This window comes from Squalius cephalus, assembly GCF_949319135.1.
Source record: "Squalius cephalus genome assembly, chromosome: 3".
Taxonomy (NCBI): Eukaryota; Metazoa; Chordata; class Actinopteri; order Cypriniformes; family Leuciscidae; genus Squalius; species Squalius cephalus.
Genome location: NC_137124.1, coordinates 40,737,379 through 40,763,107, shown reverse-complemented (window position 1 = coordinate 40,763,107; position 25,729 = coordinate 40,737,379). Strand labels below are relative to the sequence as shown.

At 38.7% G+C, this 25,729-nt stretch overlaps 2 protein-coding genes across 2 annotated transcripts; one reads left to right on the top strand and one right to left on the bottom strand.

The window, feature by feature from the left end:
• Positions 1-1,622: 1,622 nt before the first annotated feature.
• Positions 1,623-13,072, bottom strand: LOC307156340 (uncharacterized protein). The gene is made up of 7 exons (XM_079867633.1): positions 13,043-13,072; positions 7,861-8,016; positions 7,469-7,568; positions 6,616-6,809; positions 5,645-5,732; positions 4,914-5,096; positions 1,623-1,937 (listed from the first exon to the last, which is right to left on the bottom strand). The coding sequence occupies exons 2-7, from the start codon at positions 7,904-7,906 to the stop codon at positions 1,853-1,855; spliced, it is 696 nt and encodes a 231-aa protein (XP_079723759.1). The 5' UTR covers positions 7,907-8,016; positions 13,043-13,072; the 3' UTR covers positions 1,623-1,852.
• Positions 13,073-14,398: 1,326 nt separating this feature from the next.
• LOC307156338 (uncharacterized protein) lies at positions 14,399-25,402 on the top strand. Its single transcript, XM_079867631.1, has 7 exons — positions 14,399-14,637; positions 14,859-14,987; positions 15,607-15,800; positions 16,090-16,240; positions 22,669-22,873; positions 23,278-23,573; positions 25,082-25,402. The coding sequence occupies exons 1-7, from the start codon at positions 14,425-14,427 to the stop codon at positions 25,088-25,090; spliced, it is 1,197 nt and encodes a 398-aa protein (XP_079723757.1). The 5' UTR covers positions 14,399-14,424; the 3' UTR covers positions 25,091-25,402.
• The last annotated feature ends 327 nt before the right edge of the window (positions 25,403-25,729 follow it).

Sequence of the window (25,729 nt, the reverse complement as noted above, 5' to 3'; positions counted from 1 at the left end):
GGCGGCTCCACTGAATTTTTAACGCATGTGCTGAGGGGGTGCTAGATCTTTTACGGGGGGAGCTGCGCAAAACTTGTCCACTAAATATTTAATATTCAATTATTTTAATGATCACAATTAAAGTTTTAATTTTATTAAATTGAACAAGCGCAACATTCAGCATTCAATCAAATATTCTAAAAGATGTAGGCTATTATTAATGATAATGTTATTTCAACATAATATCTCGTTATTTCGACATATGTGTGCATGCAACAAGCAAGATGCGTTTTTAAATCCGGTGACGCGTGTATTAATTTTTATTAATAAACTAGTGTTTTCTGACAGTGTCAGCTGCAAAGATGAAGTTGACGATCACCATATAGTGAACGCGCGTTACGCGCCCATAGAGATAAATTATGCACATAATGGATTATATAATCAGAGAGTAGCCTTTTTCTTTTCGTTTTGAATTATTTCGTTTAAAGACATTTCAAGCTTTGTGTATTTGATGTATTTCTCATGTCTGTGTGAGGCATACACTGAGTTTCGTTAAAGTCCACATGAAATCAAAATTGACCATATTTACTTTGTTTGCCTAAATTGACCGTTTTGTGGTGAACAATTCATCCATGCATGTCAATCCACCCAAAAAAATTTTTTGGCTTCGTAATCTTTAATCAAAATCTGAAAATGCCCCTCCCCTCTGCATTGGAGGACCTTCCCTGATGACGTGACGGCTTGGTTCGGGAAACGCTTAACCACTCCCCTCAAACCGTTAGTCAAAAATCATTGGTGCCAACCTGCCCTTCATTCAGGACTTATACATTTCCAAACTGCTACTGAGGAAACGGGCAGGAAGCATCACTGCAGATCCATCTCACCCCAGACACAACCGGTTTCAGCTTCTCCCCTCTGGTAGGTGCTACAGAGCACTATACGTCAAAACCAACAGACTCAGGAACAGTTTCTTCCCACAAGCCATCACTCTGATGAACAGCTGACTCTGACTCACAGTGTCAGGAACAATTCCTGTGCTATAACCCAGTAACTCTGTCTCTAATCAGCCACCTGTTTTCTAATGTATTCATCATTTTCTATTTCAGAGCTGTTCAGATTGTTATATTGTATATACTGTACTGTATACCAAACCCACCTACCTCAAGTACATAACACTTGCACATAATACTTATTCCAACATCCTTTGCACTATGCTCCATCACACTGTGTACATGAACGCATGTATGTGTACTTGTATATATTTTATGTATGTTAAAGATTTTGACTTCAACACTGTAAAAAAAAAAGAAATCAAGATTAGACAACGTATAACCAATGGGATAACCACACATGTCAACTAAATCACTGACATCTGATCATCTACAAAAACAGCCTTATCAAACTGAAACCATCTTTTAATCCTTTTGTGTATCAGTGTTATTAAGCAGCTATATTATGTACCATTGTAACATACAGAGAGGTATACCATTAAAAGCCTGCTGCCATCTGTAATAAACAGACTTTTTTCTCAAGGACCAAAAGTACACAAACTTTTTTGGGTTATTTTATGTGAACAGTCACATTTTAACAATGAACACATATACAAACCAAATAAACATGAACAAACTCAATCCACTACCTTTCATCACAAACATTTTTAATCAAATCATTCCCCGCTCCACTCCAAAACTGGTAGAAATACAAAAAACAGCTGAACATTAATTAAAACAGGTTACCAATTTCTAAGTATGAACAAAACCAAAAAACTTACTCCCGAATTGTGTCCCTTAAAATGTTAATTACATCTCCCATCCCTGTCACTTCAAAATGACCCTCGGCAAAACTGCCGTCCCTACATTTCGGGCAGCTGGACTCATTGATTAGCCATTGTTGAAGGCAGCGTTGGCATCCAATAACGCTGCGGCAGCATGGGGTCGCCACGGGGTTCCTCGTGGCATCTGCAAGATTCATAATAATAGAACAATGTGATCACTGTGCTGTCCTCATACAGAAAGCAAAATTAAAGTTTTATTAAACCTGGCTTTGCAACAATTAATATTGTAAGATTGTACTTTGTTCTTGCAAGTAAGGTGTGGAAACTGATTTGGTATGAACATTGAGATATGAGAATCATATTTCAATATAACACATTATATGCACAAAGCTAAACTTAGGATGATGATCGAGTAATAATTTGCTTATGAGTAGCCTTAAATTGGTGTTCAATATCTTTTTCCCTGGGAGGTAAGCGGGCCCCTAAGCCAAGATATATGCCCTGATCAACATAATTGTCAAGTGGGATGCAGGGGTGTGCTACCCTAAGAGAACATTTTGATAAATAGTCCCTTAAATTATAGATTCTGGTGACTTTTGTGGATATAAATGGACATCATTCAGACATGAGATGAACAAACCCAATACAAGCCTATATTACAGTAGCAGGTTTCAGTAAGTCAAATTTAAAGGGTTAGTTCACCCAAAAATGAAAATTGTCAGTAATTACTCACCCTCATGTTGTTCCAACTGCGTAAGACCTTCGTTCATCTTCGGAACACAAATTAAGATATTTTTGATGAAATCTGAGCCATGTCTCACTCCTCCATAGGCTGCTATGTGACCGAAACTTGCTGGCCCAGAAAAGTTATTAAAGAGATCGTTAATATAGTCCAAGTGACTCCAGTAGCTCAATCTTAAGTATATCAAGCGACGAGGATACTTTTTGTGCGCAAAAACAAACAAAAATAACGACTTTATTCCACTATTCATTTCCTTCTCTCTGGACCTCTAGTTGGTTCGCGTAGTGTTTTTGCGCAGCGCGTCTGTGTTACACGTCACCACGTAGGCTCACTATTGGCCGACGCCGGTCATGTGTGTGATGCGTGATGACGTGCAACACAGACGCGCTGCGCAAAAACACTACGAGGCCCAGAGAGAAGGAAATGAAAAGTGGAATAAAGTCGTTATTTTTGTTTGTTTTTGCGCACAAAAAGTATTCTCGTCGCTTGATATACTTAAGATTGAGCCACTGTAGTCACTTGGACTATATTAACAATCTTTTTAATAACTTTTCTGGGCCAGCAAGTTTCGGTCACCTAGAAGCCTATGGAGGAGTGAGACATGGCTCAGATTTCATCAAAAATATCTTAATTTGTGTTCCGAAGATGAACGAAGGTCTTACGCGGTTGGAACAACATGAGGGTGAGTAATTACTGACAGAATTTTCATTTTTGGGTGAACTAACCCTTTAAGACCTTTTTAAAACATTTTAAGACCATAAAGATTGAAATTTAAGACCTACACAACATGACGTATTGCCAAAAAAAAATATTCAAATCAAAGAATTCATTTTATTTCAATGAATTCAGTAATTGAAAAAGCATTAATTTAATTTACAGATAAAGCAATCACATTAGTAACCTTCCACACCCAATAACACGTGTCAGAGAAAAGAACAGAATCAGATATAATTTTTTTTATAGAAAATTGTACTTTGCATATTATACTGTAAAAAAAAACAACACATTATTAGTTGATTTTAGTTGATCATAACAAGAGATGAAATGGCATGAACATTTTATTTCATGATTATAGTGACAAAAATTATCACGGTTATCACAGAATCCTGTTCAAAAAGTACTAATACTACACAATGAAATCAATTCACCAAGTTTTATGTCGAAAACCAGCAAATAACAAGTAAAGCATCAATATGCACTTTTTGTTTACACAAACATTAAGATACCATTAAAAATTATAGCCAGATTTTAAAAGTGTCTTGCAACATGTTATATATACTAACATGTACAAGTTCAAATAAAGTTGACAAAAAACTGTTTTATAAAAAGATAAACCTCACATATTTAAGACTTTAAATGATTTTTATAAAAAGAATGAGTCAAAAAAAGATAAGTTACTGACATTTACAATGCACTTTAGCTTATCTTTTATTATTAATAGTAAAATTAGGTCCGATTTTCCCGTGGCGTCTGTCTTTGCTATGCAACACGCACTGCGCTCTCCACAATGACAAAAAAGTTTTAGTGGCTAATGGATTTCCACCACCGAAAAACGCCTGGAAAAAAACGAGCGCGTCGCTTCAATTATGAGCGCGCCTACATTTGAATGAACTTGAGCACGCAAAAGACGTGATATGTGAACGGCCTGTTGGCGAGCTCTATGGGCGAGCTAGCCTACCTCAAATCAGGCCACGAGCTACAGCTGCTTGATGACTAGGGTCTAACGCGTGCCATGGCAGCACTTTTTTCCCGCTAGTTCCTCCTTGCGCACAAAGTGCAGAAACATGCTCCTAGTTGCCGGAGTTTTTGACACCAGCTTCCAAATGGCTTTTCGTCTCTACCCACCTCCTCTATCCAAGATCATTTATTCTTTATGCCTTTATCGACAAGTTTGATGTCTTCCCTTGGCTTCATAAAGTTGCACTCCATGACTTTGGCTTTGTTTCGCGCTGCCAATTGGCTATGTGGGAAACACAATCGTAGTGTATGTGAAACACAAAACAAAATTCGCACGTGGAGTGACTGCTGAATCAATCTGATTGGCCAAAACCCAAGACCAGCCCCTACCCTATTACCGATTGGCTGAAGTAGGCTTACTGGTGTGGTTTAGTGAAAGCGCCTCTCAGATCTTGGGATAATTGTCAGATCACGCGAACGCGAAGTTTTTTTTTTTTTTTTTTTTCGCAGACACGTCTGTACGCCGGAAATCCGGCGTGGCGCCAGAGTGCTATCAGGCCTGTACACACTGTCACTTCCAACGCCATGGCATGGATGTTGGAGAAGACATGCATGCTCTGGCTTTTGTCCTTTATGTGCAGAACCAGGGAGTTGTTTGTTCAGTCTGTTACCAGCCTTAAAACATATGAAAAAGTGTATTTGCAAAGAGGATTTATGTGAGAGAGTTAACATGTAGCTTACCTCTGCATATGACGCACTGGAATGCGTCCCTGACAGGTGATTTGTGCCTCTGTCAAGGCCACAGTTGATATTCTGTCCCTGGCATATTGTCCAAGGTCCCGCAAGGCTTGTGAAATTGCTGGCAGCTCCTCTGCTGCAAGCAACAGCTCTTCAATTTTGTCTTTCGTTTCCTCTTCTAGGAAACTGGGAAATAAGGAAAAGTAAAGTAAGTTCATTATAACAATTCACCCTTGTGTCACGGGATAGTCAGAACTGAGACGAGAATTCAAATGCAGAGGAAACTTATTAGTGACAGGTAGATAAGGTACAAACTCAAAAAGCACTGTGAGCAGGCAGGAAGGAAACACAAAGAACAAGTAACTTGGACAAAGAAACCAGCACAAGACTACAAACACAAGGAGGCTAAATAAGGGAACAAACAAAGGAGGGTAACGAGAAGGACAGGTGGGACAAATTAACCAACAATCAAATAACAAGATGGGAGGGGCTAGACAATAGACAGGAGAGCACATGGCACAAGGGAAACACATGACAAGCCATGTGCTCACAATAAACAGAACTAGAACACAAGCACATGACAACCCAGACACTGTGACACCTTGTCTCTCACATTTTCACTTTTTTAAGGGTAACCAGGTTGGGAGCAATTTACAGGGTCTTTAAATCAAGTAAAATCTTAAATAATCTGTTAGACATTTCTATTTCTTTTGGGTAAATGCAATGCTAATTACCTAGTCCTCTTCCTCCTCTGTAGCTCGCTGTAAGAGCTTTCACAGATGGAAACAATTTTTCTGGCGTTTTGTTTCCAAAACGCCACTTCTACAGGAAAGAACAAACATTGATTGATTTTTGGTTTCAAAGACACAGCTTACACCCAGTGCTGGCTTCTAGAGAGAATCTGTACAGATAATGACATTAGGTAGCCAAGCCTGACCTATGTTAATTCAGATCTGCATTTATAATGTCTGTAATTAGTTACTATAATTTGAAGAAGTATCTTAGGTAAAAAGGGATCAGGTCAGGGAAAAACCCTAAGTTTAATAGGCTGGGCTCTAACTGCAAGAACGGACAGCCCATGAAATGTAAAAAGCTTTAACCAAATATTTATATATGAGAACCTGCTTATCACCTGAAGGTTTTCTAAGAGAAACATAAGACCATACTCCACAGTGTTATGCCAGTCAAAGACCCTTTTGATGAAATAGAGACCTAGAATAGAATTAATAGACTTAGGGGAACAACTGTTTTATATCCAGGTGGGTTACTTGTATTGACACACAGACTGTAGTCCTCAACTGAAATATGTATTAGTAATAAGTATTACCACTGTGTCAACAAAGTATTTATGTCCACTGTTTGTTAAAGCCATTTACACTATGCCTTTTTTGTGTTGTATTGTTTGAATATATTAAGAACATGTTAGTGGACTGCCTTTAACAGTTTCAAATATCCAACATGGCACTGGGAAATAGATAAATTAACACATTTTGGATAAGTAAATAGTATCCACTATGGCTTCAAGATGTAATCTCATCTTAGTAGCTTGCAACAGATGAGGGACATCTGGACCTAGGTTGTCAATAAGTTAATTTATCAAATTACATTATAATTTACCATTTAAACACCTGTAACACTACGAGTCAAATACAAAGATTTCCAACAAATCCAGAGTTGGACAAACTTCAAAAATACTCTAATGTACCAGTTGTCCCGCTTGACTCCGCCAGACGATTGCCCTGTCCATCGCACAGGACAACATTTTCCTCTGTGTTGAGCTCTGTTTTGACCTTTAAGGTCATGGCTGGCACAGTCGCTTCTTGACTGGTGAACTCCACGTACAAGGTGGTGCCATCCAAAATTAGATTTCCCCTCTCCACCCTTCCAATGGATACGTTCCTTTTAAGACACAGAGAAAGACACACAGGGGTGGGTAGTGTGGTGGGGTTGCAGAGAGAGACCGATTTTACAAACAAACCCTCTATTATTTATTGAAGCAACACATTCTACTACTAATTCATGGTTCCCACATCTTCTTAAACATCAAATTGAAGGACTTTCAATGTTTTCCACACATAAACTTTACTTGGGTGGGCCACACAGGTATATTAAAGGGTGGTCCAATCACAATACAGGTTCAACTTTGTGATGTCTGTCAGCCATCTGCGATGGACAATGACATCGTCTATCAGCACAACCCTATTTACTATCTACTTTAAAATAATGCCAAGCCCTTGATTAGGTTTTCCTCAAACTCACAAAGAAATGATTTAAATAACTCATGGAAATCCTGTGAATTGGGTTTTATTTACCAGTTGTATTCCCTGGGTTAATGATAATGCTTAGGTTATTTGCGCTGCTGTCCAGCCAGACACAATTGACAAATAGGTTATTATCAGTGTTTCTGTGCATGACATAAGTCAAGAAAAGCTTTTCGTATTAGCGTTTTGCAGGATATACAACAAACGATCCATACAAACTGCATGCATACTTGCATAGTATTGGAAAAAGTATTTTGTGGGCAATTTGTTACAATATTTTTTTCTTTGGTTTCATACCGTGTAAAGATTCTGGACGGACGTGGGGGTGGAGGTCCAGTATGGCCAGTGGAAGCTGTTGGAAATCTAAAATTTGCTGCTGATTGTACTGCAGGTTGAGCTGCAAAATGAATTGATTAACAGATTAGATGTCAACTATTAAATATATAATAAATTTATAATTGATTAATGTCTTGAAAAAAAATCTAAGTTTTATGATATCAGCCTCTCATTTGTGAATATGTTCTGGTTACTTTTCTCCGGTCTCACAGTAAACACAATATCTTTGGGTTGTGGACAAAACAAGATCTTTGAAGACTTGATGTTGTGACATTTTTCACTATTTTCATACATTTTATAGACCAAACAACTACTTGATTAATAAAGAAAATAATCGTTATTTGCAGCCCTACTTGGTTGGCTGGGTGGTCGAGAGGTAGGGCCCTCCTCATCTCCCATGACCTTGCATCGGCTGTCAATTGATACTTCATCCAGGTACTGTAGCCACCAGGGCTGGGCAGCACCACATCCCCGCTGTCCAATATTAAATAAATACTGGATGGAATCAGCTGAAAGTACAGTTACAAGATTTTTAGAAGGTTGTTGTCACCTATATAATTTTTTTAATGTCACACACACACAAAAAAACTGGGCTTGATTTGGTTGTTCTAAAGGTGTGTACATTTTTTTTTACCGTTTACGGCAGGGTTCACCAATCTGGGTCCTGGAGGGCCGCTGTCCTGCAGAGTTTAGCTCCAACCAGCTCCAACACACCTGTTTGAAAGTTTCTAGTATGCCTAGTGAGACCTTGATTAGCTGGTTCAGGTGTGTTTAATTGGGGTTGGAGCTAAACTCTGCAGGACATCGGCCCTCCAGGACCGAGATTGGTGAACCCTGGTTTACGGTGTTTGTGACCCCACATTGAAAATTAATAGGAAAATGAAAAAAATGACTTTTTTTTTATTTTGTTTGTCAAAAAAATAAAAGTAAATCCATTATAAATCTGAAAATTTCTACAAATAAACCAAGGTCTGGTCCTAGAGCATAAATAAAAAGTAGAACGAACTTTCTATCTCATACACACAAACACACACACACAAATGTATGTGACTGCAACAAAGAGCATTTTTATAGAAATTGGCAAATAAAATAAACAAAACTGGCATAAATCTAAACAAGTAATAAAAACTCAGTGAGTGTTTTAGCGCAATTTTCTGACGTCATGGGATCACAACACTAAGAGATAGTAAATCTTTTTATTTTATTTTTTTTTTGTGTGTGCGTTCCCGAGAGTAGACCTTCCTTAACATAATGCCGAAAACCCGAAGTCTCTAGGTGGTCTGGTTGAGGAGGAGATAGAAGTGCAAGATTGGTGCGCACAGACAGAACAGAAATCATGAGTTAACAATCGCAATTTTGTCCGTAGGAAAATTGCGCTAAAAATGTCACATAGCCTATGTATGCAACATGGAACAAGCTTGTCTGAAGTTGAAGCATCAAGAAAAATGAAGTGAAAATTAATGAGCCTCTATGGCCCTCTATTGGATATATGTGGTCATTGCAATTTCTTTCTTTAATTATTATTTCTAAAGTTTTTCCACAAACCAGCAGATGTCAGTATTCTATCCCTTAAATATAGAGCAATGTCCAAAAACTATTTAGATTTAAGATCATCATTTAAGTGATTTTTTTCTTTAAAAAAACATTTTTCATGAGCCAATTTATGGCGTAGTTATGTAAATGTGCAGTAAATAGTTAAAAAACTTCAAAAATTTCCACAAAAACACAGCATAAATGTATAGTTGAGAAGTAAATAAAAAAATTATATACAGTTTTCCATATAAAAAGTGTATATTTCCTTATGCAATCGCTCTTTAAAAGTTTGGGGTCAGTCTGACCCCAAACTTCTACATGCACACTTTTTTGCTATTCTGATTGAGATCGTTCTGATTGACGGATTCCGGTTGACTGTTTACATGGGATGTTATCTAAACCGATCTGGTGTTCTATGGAAGCTTGTTTCCGCCACAAAATAAAAAAAAAAAAAAAGATAATTGCGACTTTTTATTTCACAATTGCGAGTTTACATCTCGCAATTCTGACTTTATTTCTCAGAATTGCGAGATATAAAGTCAGAATTGCGTGTTTTAAAGTCGCAATTGCGTGTTATAAAGTCAGAATTCTGAGATATAAAGTCAGAATTGCGTGTTATAAAGTCAGAATTCTGACTTTTTTTCTCGCAATTGCGACTTTATATCACGCAATTCTGACTTTATATCTCAGCATTCTGACTTTATATCTCAGAATTCTGACTTTATATCACGCAATTGGGAGATATAAAGTCAGAATTGCATGATATAAAGTCGCAATTGCGTGTTATAAAGTCAGAATTCTGAGATATAAAGTCAGAATTGCGTGTTATAAAGTCAGAATTCTGACTTTTTTTCTCGCAATTGCGACTTTATATCACGCAATTCTGACTTTATATCTCAGAATTCTGACTTTATATCTCAGAATTCTGACTTTATATCACGCAATTGGGAGATATAAAGTCAGAATTGCATGATATAAAGTCGCAATTGCGTGTTATAAAGTCAGAATTGTGAGATATAAACTATTCTGAGGTAAAAAAAAAAAAAAAAAGTCCGTCTTTTTTCCCCCCTTAGAATTGGACTTTATATCTCACAATTCTGAGAAAAGATGTCAGAATTGCGAGATATAAACTCGCAATTATGTGTTATAAAGTCAGAATTGCGTGATATAAAGTCAGAATTCTGAGATATAAAGTCAGAATTGCGTGATATAAAGTCGCAATTGCGAGAAAAAAAGTCAGAATTCTGACTTTATAAGACGCAATTGCGACTTTATATCTCGCAATTCTGACTTTATATCTCAGAATTCTGACTTTATATCACGCAATTCTGACTTTATATCTCAGAATTCTGACTTTATTTCACGCAATTCTGACTTTATATCTCGCAATTCTGAGAAATAAAGTCAGAATTGCGAGATGTAAACTCGCAATTGTGAGATAAAAAGTCGCAATTATCTTTTATTTTTTTATTTTGTGGCGGAAACAAGCTTCCATAGTTTACATGTGCTGACGCTTTCAATCGAAGTCATTTTCTGACATGCGCACACAGCTTGTCTGCCGGATCTGGAAGCTCATTATTTCCACGTTTTCAATCCTGTCAAGATGGTGCATCACTTAATTGTCGCGTTTAGTTGTAGGCATGAGACGCGTTTCCACTGTCGGGCCAGTGCGAGCCATAAACGTGGCATTTTATTGTATTGTGTAGGCTATTGTTCTTTGTTAATTATTGTCTTGTTTTGTATTTGCATCAGTTTTTCATTCTCATACTCATATCACACTCATTATAGCATATAATTAAATATAGGCCATCATTATTGTACAAAAAAAAAAAAGAAGAAAAAAAGGAAGTTTTATCAGAAAACTGATCAGAAAGAAATCACTGGAAACAGCCTGATCGATCGCAAAACAAGAGCGACTGTTTGCTGGCATTTTTGTTGTTTAATTGAATATTTAAAACCCAAGAATAGATGTTTTACCACAGGTTTAATATAAAAATCGATACATTTATCATAATGAATTAATTTGTGTCAAAATTGCACATTAGTCACAGAAATAAAGTAGTTTACCGTTTATGACGTTTGTGAACGTTTACAAAAGAAAGAGGACACAAAACTTATTCGCGTCTGTTTCTGTTTATTTGGTAGCCTAGTAACAGGACGTATTTACATCACATTTAGAAAGAATGTTCATTTCTACAAATATGCCACCAAAAATATGACCTGAGGAGCTTTAGCACTCTCTCCCAGAAGGATACAGTTATATTTTCAGTCAGAGAAAAAGAGGATAGTCCGAGACATAGGCTACTGAAAGATAAAATAAAAACAGGATTATGATTTGTCTGATTTCTTCAAGCGTACATATTTACCATGTTTACTATGGTAATGGTTAGCGTGCATAGTTTTTTGCATCGGGTATAAATATTCCTACCTTATTCGGTGATCAGAATCCACAACGGATCACAAACAGAAGGCATTATGTTAGCTGACAGAATTATCTGGCGCAAAACCAGGCATGCGCAGAAAGACGTACGCTCAAAGTAATCGGATCAGCTCGTTTACATGGTGTAATCTTTCGTTTGATCGGTTCATGAAAAGGTTTATTCCACCCCCTTCAATCCGACTGAAATTTCAATCGGTTTGAGCATTTTTATTCCGATTGAGGTGTTGACATGGAGCATTTTCATTCTGATTGGACTTGCACCTGGTTATAATCGGAATACAATGCTACATGTAAACGGGGCTAGTGATTAAGGGTTAAATATTGCCACTCAGTCGTAGAGTCAATCTTCAAAGTTACATTGTTAAATTTTTCAGATTTAATTACTCTTTGGATACTTTACATTTTATCCAGGCAAGCGAAAAACATGCTTCCAGCTGCACCCCAAAACAGTAAAGTTTTTAATAAATAAAAATTGTACAAACCTTGAATATACGGGCAATGTTGCTCACAGTGAGATCAACATGCCGAATGTTAATTGTTTTATCGCTACGCCAAAGGATCACTCTCTCCTGATGGAACATTTTGAATTTCGGTGGAAAAGGCGCGCAATACAGTCTTTTTTATAGTTTTTTTTCCTGACAAAGTTTCTGCCTCCGTTGATCAGATGAGCCAATCAGAGCAGAGTAAGGCGCAGAACGACGCGAAACTAGTGTGCGCGCGCTTATTCAAACTGTTTCCTAGGCGACGATGCCCATCTCCCCATTTCACACAGAAATACACCTAGAACCAGACCAACACTGAAGACAGAAGAAGAGAAAGTTATATTTGGACTTACAGGTAGATATTTGGAATGCAGCGTCATTTATATACCTTATGTATAATAACGTTACCGAATTTACCATTTTACCGACAATTACTTTAACCTTAACTTAGAAAAAAGCACAGCTTGGCATCTAATGTGCCCACGTTAGCTGTTAACAATAACGTTAGACCAAGATAGTTTTATTTTCTTTATATTAAGATAACATTTGCCATGCTAAAAGTAATCATAATTAAATGGATTAGTTTAGGAACACAATAATTACTCATAAGACTATGTTGTATGTTAGACATAGGCTAATGTTAGATACAATGGACTTACTGTTGTAAGTTAATGTTACTTGACATGTAACTTAACATTAAGTTACATGAAAGGCATGTTCATTATAGGGTTCCGTAGAAATTACTTCAATTTCATGGTCATTGCACAAGATATTACAGTTCCTAGTGACTGTAGTAACGTTACACGCTTCCTTCCTGCCGTGTTATTTTTATAACGTTAAGTTATGTACCATGCATATGCGTGTGCACAATGTTGTTGTTGTTATTGTGTGTGTGTGTGTCTGTGCATGGCCGTTTATGTGTGTTAGTAGGCACCCTAAGTAATGTCAGTCTAATTTAGCCTTCAGTTGTTATGGCCATATTGCATTGTGTCTGTTCTATGCATAGACAGTAAAAGAAATGGACACAGCGACCCCATTGGATTCAACGGAGACAAAGTGAAGCCAATTAGAAAATCTTACTTCCTGGGGGTCCAGCGTACTGCGCAGACTCAAACTGAGCTCGACGACGTAGATGTGACGTGAGCAAACCGTCTGTCTTCTAGTAGCTGTGCCAAGATCAATCTGAATCATTACCTTCCGAAACTCGCAGAGACGGAGAGCGTGAGTAGGAGCTGTCCATGATCTTGGAGCAGGAGAAACTTTTTGTAGGTGTTCTGATTAATTACTTTGTCATTTTGCCTCGACGTCCTCCCGATTGCCCGCGAGCTTCTCCTCCTGTCCATACGGTAATTCTCTACTGTGCGACAGAGAGTCGCGTGGCTGTGACGCAATCGTTAGCCTACTTTTACAAAAACTGCTTCTACAGGGCCATAACGTAAGATACAAGGTAATGGAGCATTTTATACATTGTCGTGTTTCTTTAGAAATAAATAATGGACAAATGGAGTCTTTAAACGCCTCAGATGTGAAGTTATTCGCTGTCAAAGTGACGCCAAAATGAATGGGAGTCAATGGGATGCTAATTGCAGGTGGGGTTCCGTTAGCCAATGGCGGCGTCCGGGGGTACTTCAAAATAATACAAATCCCTGCACCCTTGGTTCTATGGTGCTGCTCTCTGTCCTGTGCTACCAATCTAGTGTTTTTGCTCCAATGCTCGGACTGAGGTCCAACACTTTCATGGCTGTGCTCCACTGACTCTAATGCAAAAGGAGTCGTTTTCTAGCTTTTTCTTGTATTTTTCCAAGATATGGTTCAAACACTGTTCCTGGGGCACTTGTAATTACAGTCGCTACCCAGAGAGGTTGAAAGGAGAAGTACAATTTATTCCCTTTCCAAAACCTAAAATAAATCCAGAAAAATATACGCTGTGGGTTGTTCCTAATGTAATTTTAGTTAGCTAACGCTAGCTAACTTCCTACTGAATGTGACGTTATATAACCCGACAGTTAGGCTACACTTTGTAATGATTGTAATAGTGAATAGAGACAGGCTTTAGCTTCCGTCTTTATGTTTTTTTTTTCACGTCTGTTTCAGTCTGTTTTCAGTCAGCCTGAATACAACCTTCTGCTTATTTCTGTTATGCTTTTTCCAAACATTAGCCAATATTTATCCAGGGAGTGAGATAAAGTGGCATAATAGAAACAGAGCTGATGGAACACACCTTTTTTTGCTGTGCATGTTATTGCCTGTTGTCCCTTACCTACAAAATATTTTTGCTTTGGTCTTCTCAGTTTGAGGAAATTGAACTGTACATGTTAAAGAGGATTGTGAGGATAGACTTCTTACCATTGAATGAAAATGAATAAATGTTTTGTAAATAGTAGAGTATGTAGCACCACTTATCCTTATCCTTATTTTTCCTTATTTCAGGGTACAAAACAAGTACATCTGCTGCCCACAAGATGGCACTTGAAAGTCATTTGAAGACAATAAAAGACATGAGGCTGCAAGGAAGCACATATGAGGACATTTCTTCTACCTTTGTCTCCATGGGCTTGGAAAAGGGTGGTTCCATACATAATATAAAAAAATTCTGTCTCAGATATAATCTAAAGCAGAAGGAAGTAGTGTCCAACACTCAGCTAGAAGCTGCAGTAGTGCAAGCTGTTCAAGAGGTGAGTTAAGATAAAGGGTATATAACACGCAAAATTTACCTACATTTACTTGTCATGCAGGGTATGTTAGTATTTATCTACCATGACCCATTAAGAGCTTTTGACTCTGTCTGTTCAGTAGCCTAGTTACTACGTATTTTCCTGTGGCTGATACTACTAAATTTATAAATATTGGCATGAACTAATGAGCTTAACAACAACTTGTATTTTGAGGTTATCAGACAGGACCAACGTATGGTCGGCGGATGATGGCTGGGTATCTAGCCAGCAAAGGCGTACATGCCTCTCAACAACGTGTTGCAGCTGCACTACGTGTTGTCCAGCCGCCATACCACAGGGCACGCAGTCAAGTATGTTTTCACAGAAATTCCACATGCCTTACACTTTGCTCTTAATTGTGAAATCCTGTGGTTTATTTTAAATTTTATCCTTGATCATATTTCTTTCTCTCACTCATAATTTCTGTGTATATGTTTGTGATAGACAGTAAAGCAGAAACGTGTTAGTAATCCAGGACTTCTTCAAAACAATGTCCATTATATCATTTGTAGTTTGTATGCTAAATATCAATTTAATTAATTTCTATTTTAAGGGGCACAAAAGGTTTTGGGTTATCCAGAATGCAATTTAGCCTAAAATTATATTATATATTTTTTTGCTTCTGAAAATCACATTAAAATGGATATTGGGTCAAAATATATTTATAAAATGGGTCCAAATATATTTGGAATCAGGTTTGCAGTCATGTTTTGTTTATATGACTTTTAAGTATCCCATTGTAAATTGTATCAGAGTGAGCAGAAATATTTAGCAACCTCATCAAACCCTGCAGAAAGTATTTTGATGGCTATATAACATATCATGTAAGTAAAAAACAGGCTGAATTGTGTTTTATGTGAACTGCTTGTTTAATGTCAAACGACCATACGTGTCTTATCAGTGTTCATCCATCTGTATTATCCTTTTTAGGGATTAAGAAACCTGAATCCCATGCCCTACCATGCAGCATACATGGGTCAAAAACTGCGTATTGACCAGAACGAGAAGATGGTCATGTTTGGCGTGACATACGTCGTAGCCATAGATGGCTACAGTGGTAAATTGGTTGGCCACTCCACCATGCCAATTAAAAATAACCTCACCATTTATGATGAAGTTTACAAGTGAGTATGTGCCATAATCTTCAGTAATGTGTACTTCAGCATTAACAGACATCTATAACTGTAAGATACAATGTTAGCATTTTTACCCCTTCTCCTGTTTATGCATTTTAATGAACTGTGTAAAGGGTTATTAGAATGACCTACCAATGTTACCAGCCTGACATAATCCTTGACTCTTACTTACTAGATTGTGGAATTTGCTAAACACATATATATATATATATATATATATATATATATATATATATATATATATATATATATATATAATTTTATTTACATATTTAAGTAAGTCTGCAGTTCTCAACTATGGACTATGGGATCAAGTAAGAGTCGACCATGGTAAAGAGTTCCTCTTGTCTCTCTTTGTACAAGACAAGCTGTCTGGGTACAGATTGGACCAAGAAAGGCCACCATATTTACAAACAAAGTCAACAAAGGTATGTGTTTTTCTTTCTATAGAGCTGGTAAGTCCCGCCCCTTCCGTAAAACCCCGCTGGACCTCAAAGTTGAAAAACCGTCAATGCAAGTGAATGGGAGAAAATAATTATTTTCTGGTCCCGTTTGAATTGTGCCATGAATGTGAACATATGTTGTCTGTGAATTTTTTATAGAACTTTTCGTGTAAAGAATGATACAATTTAGCGGGTAGAAGTTTGATACGGTTAGACTTTGTGTGAGAGCACTTTGTGGACTACAACTCTCGACGCGTTTGAAACGTCAACACCACTCGCACACGGACTAGCTCACGGATCCCGCTAAACATGGCTGTGTCTTTGATGCACTTCACCGCCTTCTTTCAGGGAGAGGACAAAATCGTTGAAGTTGGCGAAAACCACGGGTAAGTCAACTTTATGGGGTGACGTCACATAGGCGACATGTAGTCTTTCTCGTTATGTCTTTTCCACAACTGCTAGCTGAAGAATCATACCATATACTGTCAAACTCGTAACATGAAAAGTTCTATAAAAAATTCACAGACAACATATGTTCACATTCATGGCACAATTCAAACGGGACCAGAAAATAATTATTTTCTCCCATTCACTTGCATTGACGGTTTTTCAACTTTGAGGTCCAGCGGGGTTTTGCGGAAGGGGCGGGACTTACCAGCTCTATAGACGCTTTCAACGGTACTGCGCATGTGCTTTACTCTGGCCCAAACTTAACTTCCGGCAGACTTCCGCAAACCAAGTAAATAACCTTAGTATTAGCTAGTATTTCTTGCCAGTCGAAGAAAAGAAACGTTACTTGGCCAAACTGAAATGTGATAAGGTCACACTACCAGACCCGTTGAACAAAAATTTGAGACCAGAATGTTTTTCTACCGACGTGTCTGATTTACCACTGTGTTTCCCACAGAATGAAACTGTGACGGCGGCGGGGTTTTATAAGGTTAACAGACACAGCTCTCCTTTTTAGCTAGACTCCTTACATGCTTGCTAATTACTTTTTTTCAAGGTGGGTCTCCGACATTGACAGCGTGTTGGATGGATCTGTGTAGCGTTGTTCATGATACTAACCATTCAATACACAGACTGGTCCGCTGTCAATGTGTTTGCGGGAGAGAGAGAGGGAGCGAATGTGCGCTGCATGCAGCTCTGCAGTCAAATACAGATTTTCCCATCTTAAATAGTAAAAAAACACAGAAATCGATATGTGGCGGTCAGCGCTGATAATGTGGTGGGCCGCCACAAATAAATGTATGGGAAACACTGTACCCCGGATATCACTCAGATAGCCTACACATATTTGAATACCGCTGTCTCCCTCTTCGTTAGGAAACCTTAACATTTTTATTTACAAAATTGCAATTGCTCCCGAGGTCAGTTTGCACCCTACAGCGCAACAACCTGATTCCAGCCGGGCCGGCGCATCACCTTGGCAACGCGTCTGACCTTATGCGTCAGAGAAACCAAGGCGCCGCCATCTTTAGAATATTGTCTTTTAACTTACGTTTTGCGGTCGCTCTGTATATTTCTATGGCATTTCTGTCCTGGAGTAATTAACTTTTGAAGAGGATTTACTTAATATAAAGTTAACGAAAGTTATCATGAGGACTGTAATGTTTAAAGCAGATGACTTAACCAATGTCAGTCGACCGGGAAGATTTGAAAACGAGCCGTTCATTCATAACCACGCAAACTCGCGGTGAAAATACAGACCGGAAGTCAAAAGACAACGAGCGACCTAAAAAGGGGCGGGGCTACATAAGGTCTATACATCAAACCAGATCAAACTGTATTTCTTGCCTTCATGTTATTTTCACATATGCATATTCTAAATTGATTGAAAGCTAAATTAATATCATACTCAGATATGTTCAAATCTTTGGACTGTAGAAATATCCGAAAGGAATGCTTGCTGGACTGGTTCCAGATGTTACAATGCAACAATGGCTGGTGTGGTGTGATCATTAATAAAGTTTTAAATAGTGCTGTTTTGATCAAGTTGGACAAATCTATGGTGGCCGAGAGGTGCAAAACAAATCACAATTACAAAAACAAAATAACAATTCAGAAAACACAACGACAATTTAGAAAACAAAATAACAATTCAGAAAACACAACGACATTTCAGAAAACACAACGACATTTCAGAAAACACAACGACAATTCAGAAAACACAACGACATTTCAGAAAACACAACGACATTTCAGAAAACACAACGACAATTCAGAAAACACAACGACAATTCAGAAAAAACGGAAAAGGTAGGTATATTTTGAGAATGACGTACTTATCACTGATTGGACTAGATACCTGTCAATCAAGAAATTTGTGATCAACTTTGTTTTGCTATGCAAAAATAGAACACATTAAACTTTTACTTTGAAGAAGGACATTCATGTGCCGTGATTGTGGACATGCTGGCGACATACCACATAATATTTACTATATTAATAGTGTGTCATGAGTTTAGTATGCCTGAGCACATGGTTAGCATGAGTGTTTCGCGATTAGCGCAATAGCCCGCTATTCATTATAACTGGTCATAATGGCCCTCATTTATCAAAAGTGCGTACACCAAATTTCCAGCGTACACCTGGCGTACACCCAAAACCACGGTGACTTTGAGATTTATCAATATGGACGTTGGCGTACAGCACGCTCAAATCCTACGCCAGCTCAGGAGGTGGTGTACGCACGTTTTGAGTGCGGGAATGCGCAGAAAAACAATTCCTAACACCACAAAACGCACTGACAAACTAAAATATATGATATATTATGACCCACTGTAAAAAAACAACAACATAGTAATTATAAACTTAAGTGTTTATTTTTGTGCAACATGGACTTCAATGTTTAATTTGTGTGACTTTACCAAAGCATTTGAATTGTAGGCATATGTATTCCTTAAGTTGCGAGACTGTGCGCTTTACCTGACGTTTCAAGCCTTGTTGATACTTTCGCCTGGCTCCGCAGCGCGAGTCTCCGCAGACTGCGCGCGCACCTCCCCAAACGGACGAGGCGTTTATACTCGCCGCGCACGCCGTTGTACTATTCTTTGAAACGATGGATAGGCCAGGGTTAGGCCCGGCAGGTGTGCACGGACTGGGTTTAGTAATGAAAGGCTTTCAATGACCAAAAAAATAATTCAGACTGACAAAATAATAAAAATGACATTCTTCTTCTTTTAAATAATAATAATAATACAAATAATAATAATAACGACATTCTTCTTCTAAATAACAATAAGCGTCATTAATAATAAAAATCTAGAAATCAATTTTGTTTCTTTCCACTAGCTGGTTTCGCTTTCTCTTTCTCAAAGAAGTTTCTCTTCTTTGCCGTCTTCCGTGTGTCCGTGGCGTAAAATGAGGGCGTGGGGAAGCGGAGACTTGAATATATAGGGGCGTGTTATTCTAATGACGATCGTTTTCAGCCGCGGCATTTATCAAGGGCAGGTATTGCGTACACCTGGATTTCAAAGGTACGCACAGCTTCATAAATCAGGCGATGAGAGGAGTGTAAGCATAATCTTACGCCAATATATACGCCCGTTTCTACGCAAGAATGATAAATGAGGGCCAATGAGTGTATGAGAGTACATGATGTTGTTTCAGTCATATTTAGTTTGTAAAAAGCATGAGATTAGAGTGTTACTACCAGCTGTCACACGTCATTTTGGGGCTAGCTAGAGCATGAGAACTGCACAGAGAGAGTGTTAAATAGCTTGTTGATCATATTTTTCCTTCTAGTGTAATGGAATGTTTAAAGTCACTTATGTGTACAACGGTCATTACTGTAAAAAAGTGATATACATGTTGAGATTGTATGTTTTGAGCTTTTGTTATGCATATTCTCTTATGCTTCATTTTGAGTAAATACACCAACAAAGAAGCCTTCGTTCACTGCAATGCTCTTTTATTTCATTTTTCGACATACCACTACATTAAAAGCTGCGTCGACCAGGACAGTTGTTCGGCTACCGGACAACGTGGTTAGTAGCCTACTTCTCTGCAGAAGTTGCGTGTTAAACGCGATGACATATGCGGCTGCTGCAAGAACTCGACCCACCAGGGACAGAACAAGGACACGTTGTAGATTCGTTAGGCGTACCAAAGTCCTTTTAGGCAAGTCGTGCCACTCGGCCGCCATCTTGGCAACGCCTCCGGGCAGCTATTTCGGACTAACAAGACCAGGCTCCTATCTAAATGAATGGGCAGAGAGTCAGAACTGCACTTTCACTGGTCACCGGGACATAAAAACTGCATGTATAGAAACAGCAGTAAAATATGATAAAAATCGCTGAAAAAGTTTGATGACTTTGCCCCAAAATAAGGTTTAAAATGCCTTTTTCCCCACAGGTTATACCTTTACTACGCATGCGCAAGGGTTCACGTTCACGACACCAAACTTCATTTACGTCTCTATCCAGAATGCCGGTGTTGTGCCAAGCACTTAAACAATTATATGTATTTAAATGTCTGAAACCTAAAATAAACATTATGTGGTTAAAACACTGAACAGTTGTGATAGAGCCTATGACAAGCGCTGAGCGCGTCCGTCTTTGGCTCAGCGCCAGCCACAGCGCGGAAGCACAGGTTGAATATGGCAGTTATGTCACGTCACTCTGCATTCGCTCCTTAGTGGTCAGCTGCTGACTGTTAAAAGCAGATGATTGGCTTTCCAGCGGGAGGGGCGGGACATGTGCATACAACCGCCATCTTTGCCGTTACGGGTTTTCCTTATACAGTTGTATTGAGGATTGAGGAAGTGGCATGTCTCATATAAATTGTCTCTGGGCGTACCTATCACTCCATGGGACCGAACTATCTTTGGCACGTTGATGGGTACGATTTGTTTCTACCGGTACTTCCAGACAGTATAGAGCTGGTAAGTCCCGCCCCTTCCGTAAAACCCCGCTGGACCTCAAAGTTGAAAAACCGTCAATGCAAGTGAATGGGAGAAAATAATTATTTTCTGGTCCCGTTTGAATTGTGCCATGAATGTGAACCTATGTTGTCTGTGAATTTTTTATAGAACTTTTCATGTTACGAGTTTGACAGTATATGGTATGATTCTTCAGCTAGCAGTTGTGGAAAAGACATAACGAGAAAGACTACATGTCGCCTATGTGACGTCACCCCATAAAGTTGACTTACCCGTGGTTTTCACCAACTTCAACGATTTTGTCCTCTCCCTGAAAGAAGGCGATGAAGTGCATCAAAGACACAGCCATGTTTAGCGGGATCCGTGAGCTAGTCCGTGTGCTAGTGGTGTTGACGTTTCAAACGCGTCGAGAGTTGTAGTCCACAAAGTGCTCTCACACAAAGTCTAACCGTATCAAACTTCTACCCGCTAAATTGTATCATTCTTTACACGAAAAGTTATATAAAAAATTCACAGACAACATATGTTCACATTCATGGCACAATTCAAACGGGACCAGAAAATAATTATTTTCTCCCATTCACTTGCATTGACGGTTTTTCAACTTTGAGGTCCAGCGGGGTTTTGCGGAAGGGGCGGGACTTACCAGCTCTATCGCTTGATTCCGGTTCTGGCTTGATTGACAGGTATCTCGTCCATTCAGCGATAAGTACGTCATTCTCAAAATATACTTACCTTTTCCGTTTTTTCTGAATTGTCGTTGTGTTTTCTGAAATGTCGTTGTGTTTTCTGAAATGCCGTTGTGTTTTCTGAATTGTTATTGTGTTTTCTGAATTGTTATTTTGTTTTCTAAATTGTCATTGTGTTTTCTGAATTGTTATTTTGTTTTCTAAATTGTCGTTGTGTTTTCTGAATTGTTATTTTGTTTTTGTAATTGTGATTTGTTTTGCACCTCTCGGCCACCGTACAAATCTACCCATTTCAACTTTCAAAATTCACAGTCTGATAAGCGGCTATGGATAAATAATGGAAACCACAAAATAGATCAAAATGCATGTCAGTGTTTCCCATATGTTCATTTATTTGTGGCGGGCCGCCGCAATATCAATGCTAACCACCACATATTGATTATCTTTTTTTTTAAATCGTATTTAAATGCAGAGCGGCGTAGCGCATTTGCGCAACACATCTTCTCGCTTGTCCCTCTCTCTCTTCCACTCCATCATGAACACAGCTACACATATCTGTGTCCATCATGAACACAGCTACACATATCTGTGTCCATCATGAACACAGCTACACATATCTGTCCAACACAATGCTGTCAATGTCGTAAACCCAACTAAAAAAAAAAAATTAGTAAGCATGTAAGGAGCCTAGCTAATGAGGATAGCTAAATCGATGTTAGAAAACAGCTGGGTTTTCGAGGCTAACACGCTGTATATAACTGGTAGTCAATATCAACCTCAGTAGTACTCACAGAATGTATATTATGTAACTATTTTATGTATTTTTTCACTATTTATTTCAGAACCACAGAATTGAACGTGTGTGGCCTGAGGTCAACAACCGTGTGACTTATCCTCTAAAGTCGGCAATCATCAATCTCGTGAATCAGGAGAGGCTAAACATGGAAGACAACACTGTGCGTTTCTGCTTGTCAAACCTGTCATGTCAGATTGCCAATATTGGACTTCAGCGTTTTGTTGACGCATGGAATAGCCATTCAGTTTCAGGTATTTGAGGATTTATACATTTTTTTCCCACAGCACGCAAACACATTTCTTCGGGGTGTTAGTGTGTTTGAGCATAAGTGCCTGAGCATAATGAGCTACTAAGATGGTCCCAACTTGTGTCATTCTTTACAACTTCCAAATCTAAATCAGCATCTGACAGGTCTGAGTAGGATTAGGATCCATCCTGTGTCATAATTGCACGTACATGCCAGCAATTTTCTATAAGTTCGGACTTTCCATTTGGGATTAATTCAATACACTTTCTCTATCTAGAGGTAGGTTAGGAAAATGGACTTGGGAAATGTTCTTGTAGTGACTAATTTCATAAATCCGGTTAAACACACATATGCATGAAATGGTCCTTTTTTTGTTGTCCCTACTCAAAACAATTATCTTTTCCCCAGGTAGAGGCATTCCAAATCTCTTGGCAGAAGGTGGCTGCAGGGTGAAGCTCACTGCAGATCAGCTTCCAACTGCAAGTCAGGCTGCTGACTTGTATGACCAAGAAAATCACGCCAGCCTAACAAGAGCATCAGTCTTTGGTAGAGATCCCTTTGTGGATGCAACGGAACGTCATCAGGCTGAGAGGCGCTTCGCTGAGGCATATTCAGACATCACAGTCCTGCTTGACGAGACAGTGAACCACAATTTTGGGCCCTTCCAAAATGCATTAATGCACTTGGTTCATCTTTCATCCCAAGTATGTGTTTGTGTTTTTGTGTGCGTGTGTGTGTGTGTGTGTGTGTGTGTGTGTGTGTAGCCCCTTTCACACAGCGCATTGAACCCGGGAAATTGCCGGCAAATTGCCGGAACGCCTTCTGTGTGAACGCAAACACAACCCGGGTTTGATGCCGGGATCGATTCCGGGTTGGGGACCTAGTAACATTGCCGTGTTCAGTCCCGGACCGCGCGCTGTGTGAACAAAAGCCGTAATAATGCCGTGTCGTAGTGATGACGCTGAAGCCGGGATCGTTCGCCAGCTGTGAAACGGTACGTAATGCGCAATTTTATGATCGAATCAGAGAAATAAATGCACAAGCGTGGTTTCGAGAGAGAGAAATCGCAGCTCATAAGCAAACTTAAGACGCTGCTGAGACATTACAAGTCACATCGATGTCACGTGTCTTTCCGGGACATACACGGGTCGTGTGTGAACGCGCTCTCTGATTCCGGAAAATCACTGGCAGTGTGAATGAACCAAAATCAAACGAACCCGGGTCAAGTCCCGGGTCAATGTATCCGTGTATTTTCCGGAATCTCTGTGTGAAAGGGGCTTGTGTGTGTGTGTGTGTGTGTGTGTGTGTGTGGGGGGGGGGGGGGGGGGGGGGGGGGGGGTTTGGTCTGCATGCAACAGTTTACTGTACTGTTGCATGCAGACAGTACAGTAAACATTACCATAGAAACAGGAAACAGCAGTCGGATGGTTGAACGAACAAATGGTATAAAGATGCTCACTAAAAAACAAAGGCCGATTGTTCTCTTATTGATAGAAACATGATCAGCTAGAGTCCTGGTATTCAGGCATCTTAATATCTAAGCAATAGCTCACTTCAGGCTTCAGTATACACTTATTATATCATACTTAAGGGGCACTGTTCATGTTGGGCTGACAACCTCCTTAACTGTGATATAATAGACACATAATCCTGCTTGAACTGAGCTTTTGCTTTTATAAAATGGTTAAGTATGGCAAAAACAAAGTGACTGACTACAATTTGATTTTTGTCACGGTTAGATCATGATTTTCTTACTTCAATTTGTGGGACAATATGTTATATCTCCTTTTTCATGATCCAGCCTATATTGACCTATACAGTTGTCTTTCTTCCCACTTACATTAATATGTTGGTAGTACAGTGTCATAGTAAATATCTGTCCATATTTCATGTGATTGTAGGAATAAGTAGTTTTGGATTAAAAAAAAATGTATTAATGAAAAAAGTATTATTAGGATTATTTTCAGGGAAACCAAAAGATTGTCATATTTATGACTTCAGGGAAGCTGAAAGATATTCAAGTCTCTATTTTACTTTTTCAAGTCTCTGGTATTCCTGTAGCTACACTGTTGTTTTTGAAACCCAAAAAATATGGGGCATGAAATTCAACTGCAAATCTTTCAATTGTCTGACACAGATTTTTTTTAGTTTTTAGTTGTATCCAATATAGTCTTATGTCTTTATCTCTTTGCTCTCCGGAAATCTCTTACAGCATGACTGAATAACTGTGCCAATGAGGATTCGACACTGCTGTGCCACCCTTTCCCACTACCCTCTCACATCACCAAGGCATCACAGAGGGCTTTCGGAGAATGGCTGCTGTGCTATCCTGTCACACCACCCAAACATGGACTGCCTGTTTTGTTGTTGCTACAGTATATATAAGACACACAATCAACAGAGGGGTTAGCTCTTGTAGATTTTGTTTTTCTAAATATAACGTCAAATATTACTTCAAATGATATTTACTTTGTTATGTTAATAAAACGAGTAAAAACCATGTGAAAATCACCCATTAAATCAAGCCTCCTCTAAAGATGTGTTTTTCATTTATAGGCCTATGCAATGTGAACATGGTTGTACAGTGGTGGTCCAGACACAAAAAATCTCTGTAAAGCTCCTTTGAAACAATCTACATTGTTAAAAGCGCTATATAAATGAAGATGACTTGACTTGACTATAACATTTACAGTAGGTTTTAGTCTTCACTGACCCAATATGCTTGTAAATCATTTAAGGGCATATATGCAAGAGAAAGAGTTGCAATGCAGAGCCCTGCTTCACTGTACCTTTGTACATTATGATGTACATTTGTATTTAAAGACATAAGTTGACATCATCCAATTCCACAAAAGTAGTG

What these genes read in the sequence shown, in the direction of transcription:
- LOC307156340 (XM_079867633.1), bottom strand. Translation starts at nt 7,906, where the DNA reads ATGGGAGATGAGGAGGGCCCTACCTCTCGACCACCCAGCCAACCAA. An exon ending in CCGTCCAGAATCTTTACACG is followed by an intron (nt 6,810 to 7,468) that starts GTATGAAACCAA and finishes GTGTCTTAAAAG; the next exon opens with GAACGTATCCATTGGAAGGG. An exon ending in CCAGTGCGTCATATGCAGAG is followed by an intron (nt 1,938 to 4,913) that starts GTAAGCTACATG and finishes TGAATCTTGCAG; the next exon opens with ATGCCACGAGGAACCCCGTG.
- LOC307156338 (XM_079867631.1), top strand. Translation starts at nt 14,425, where the DNA reads ATGGCACTTGAAAGTCATTTGAAGACAATAAAAGACATGAGGCTGCAA. An exon ending in TAGTGCAAGCTGTTCAAGAG is followed by an intron (nt 14,638 to 14,858) that starts GTGAGTTAAGAT and finishes TGAGGTTATCAG; the next exon opens with ACAGGACCAACGTATGGTCG. An exon ending in TACAAACAAAGTCAACAAAG is followed by an intron (nt 16,241 to 22,668) that starts GTATGTGTTTTT and finishes TATTTATTTCAG; the next exon opens with AACCACAGAATTGAACGTGT.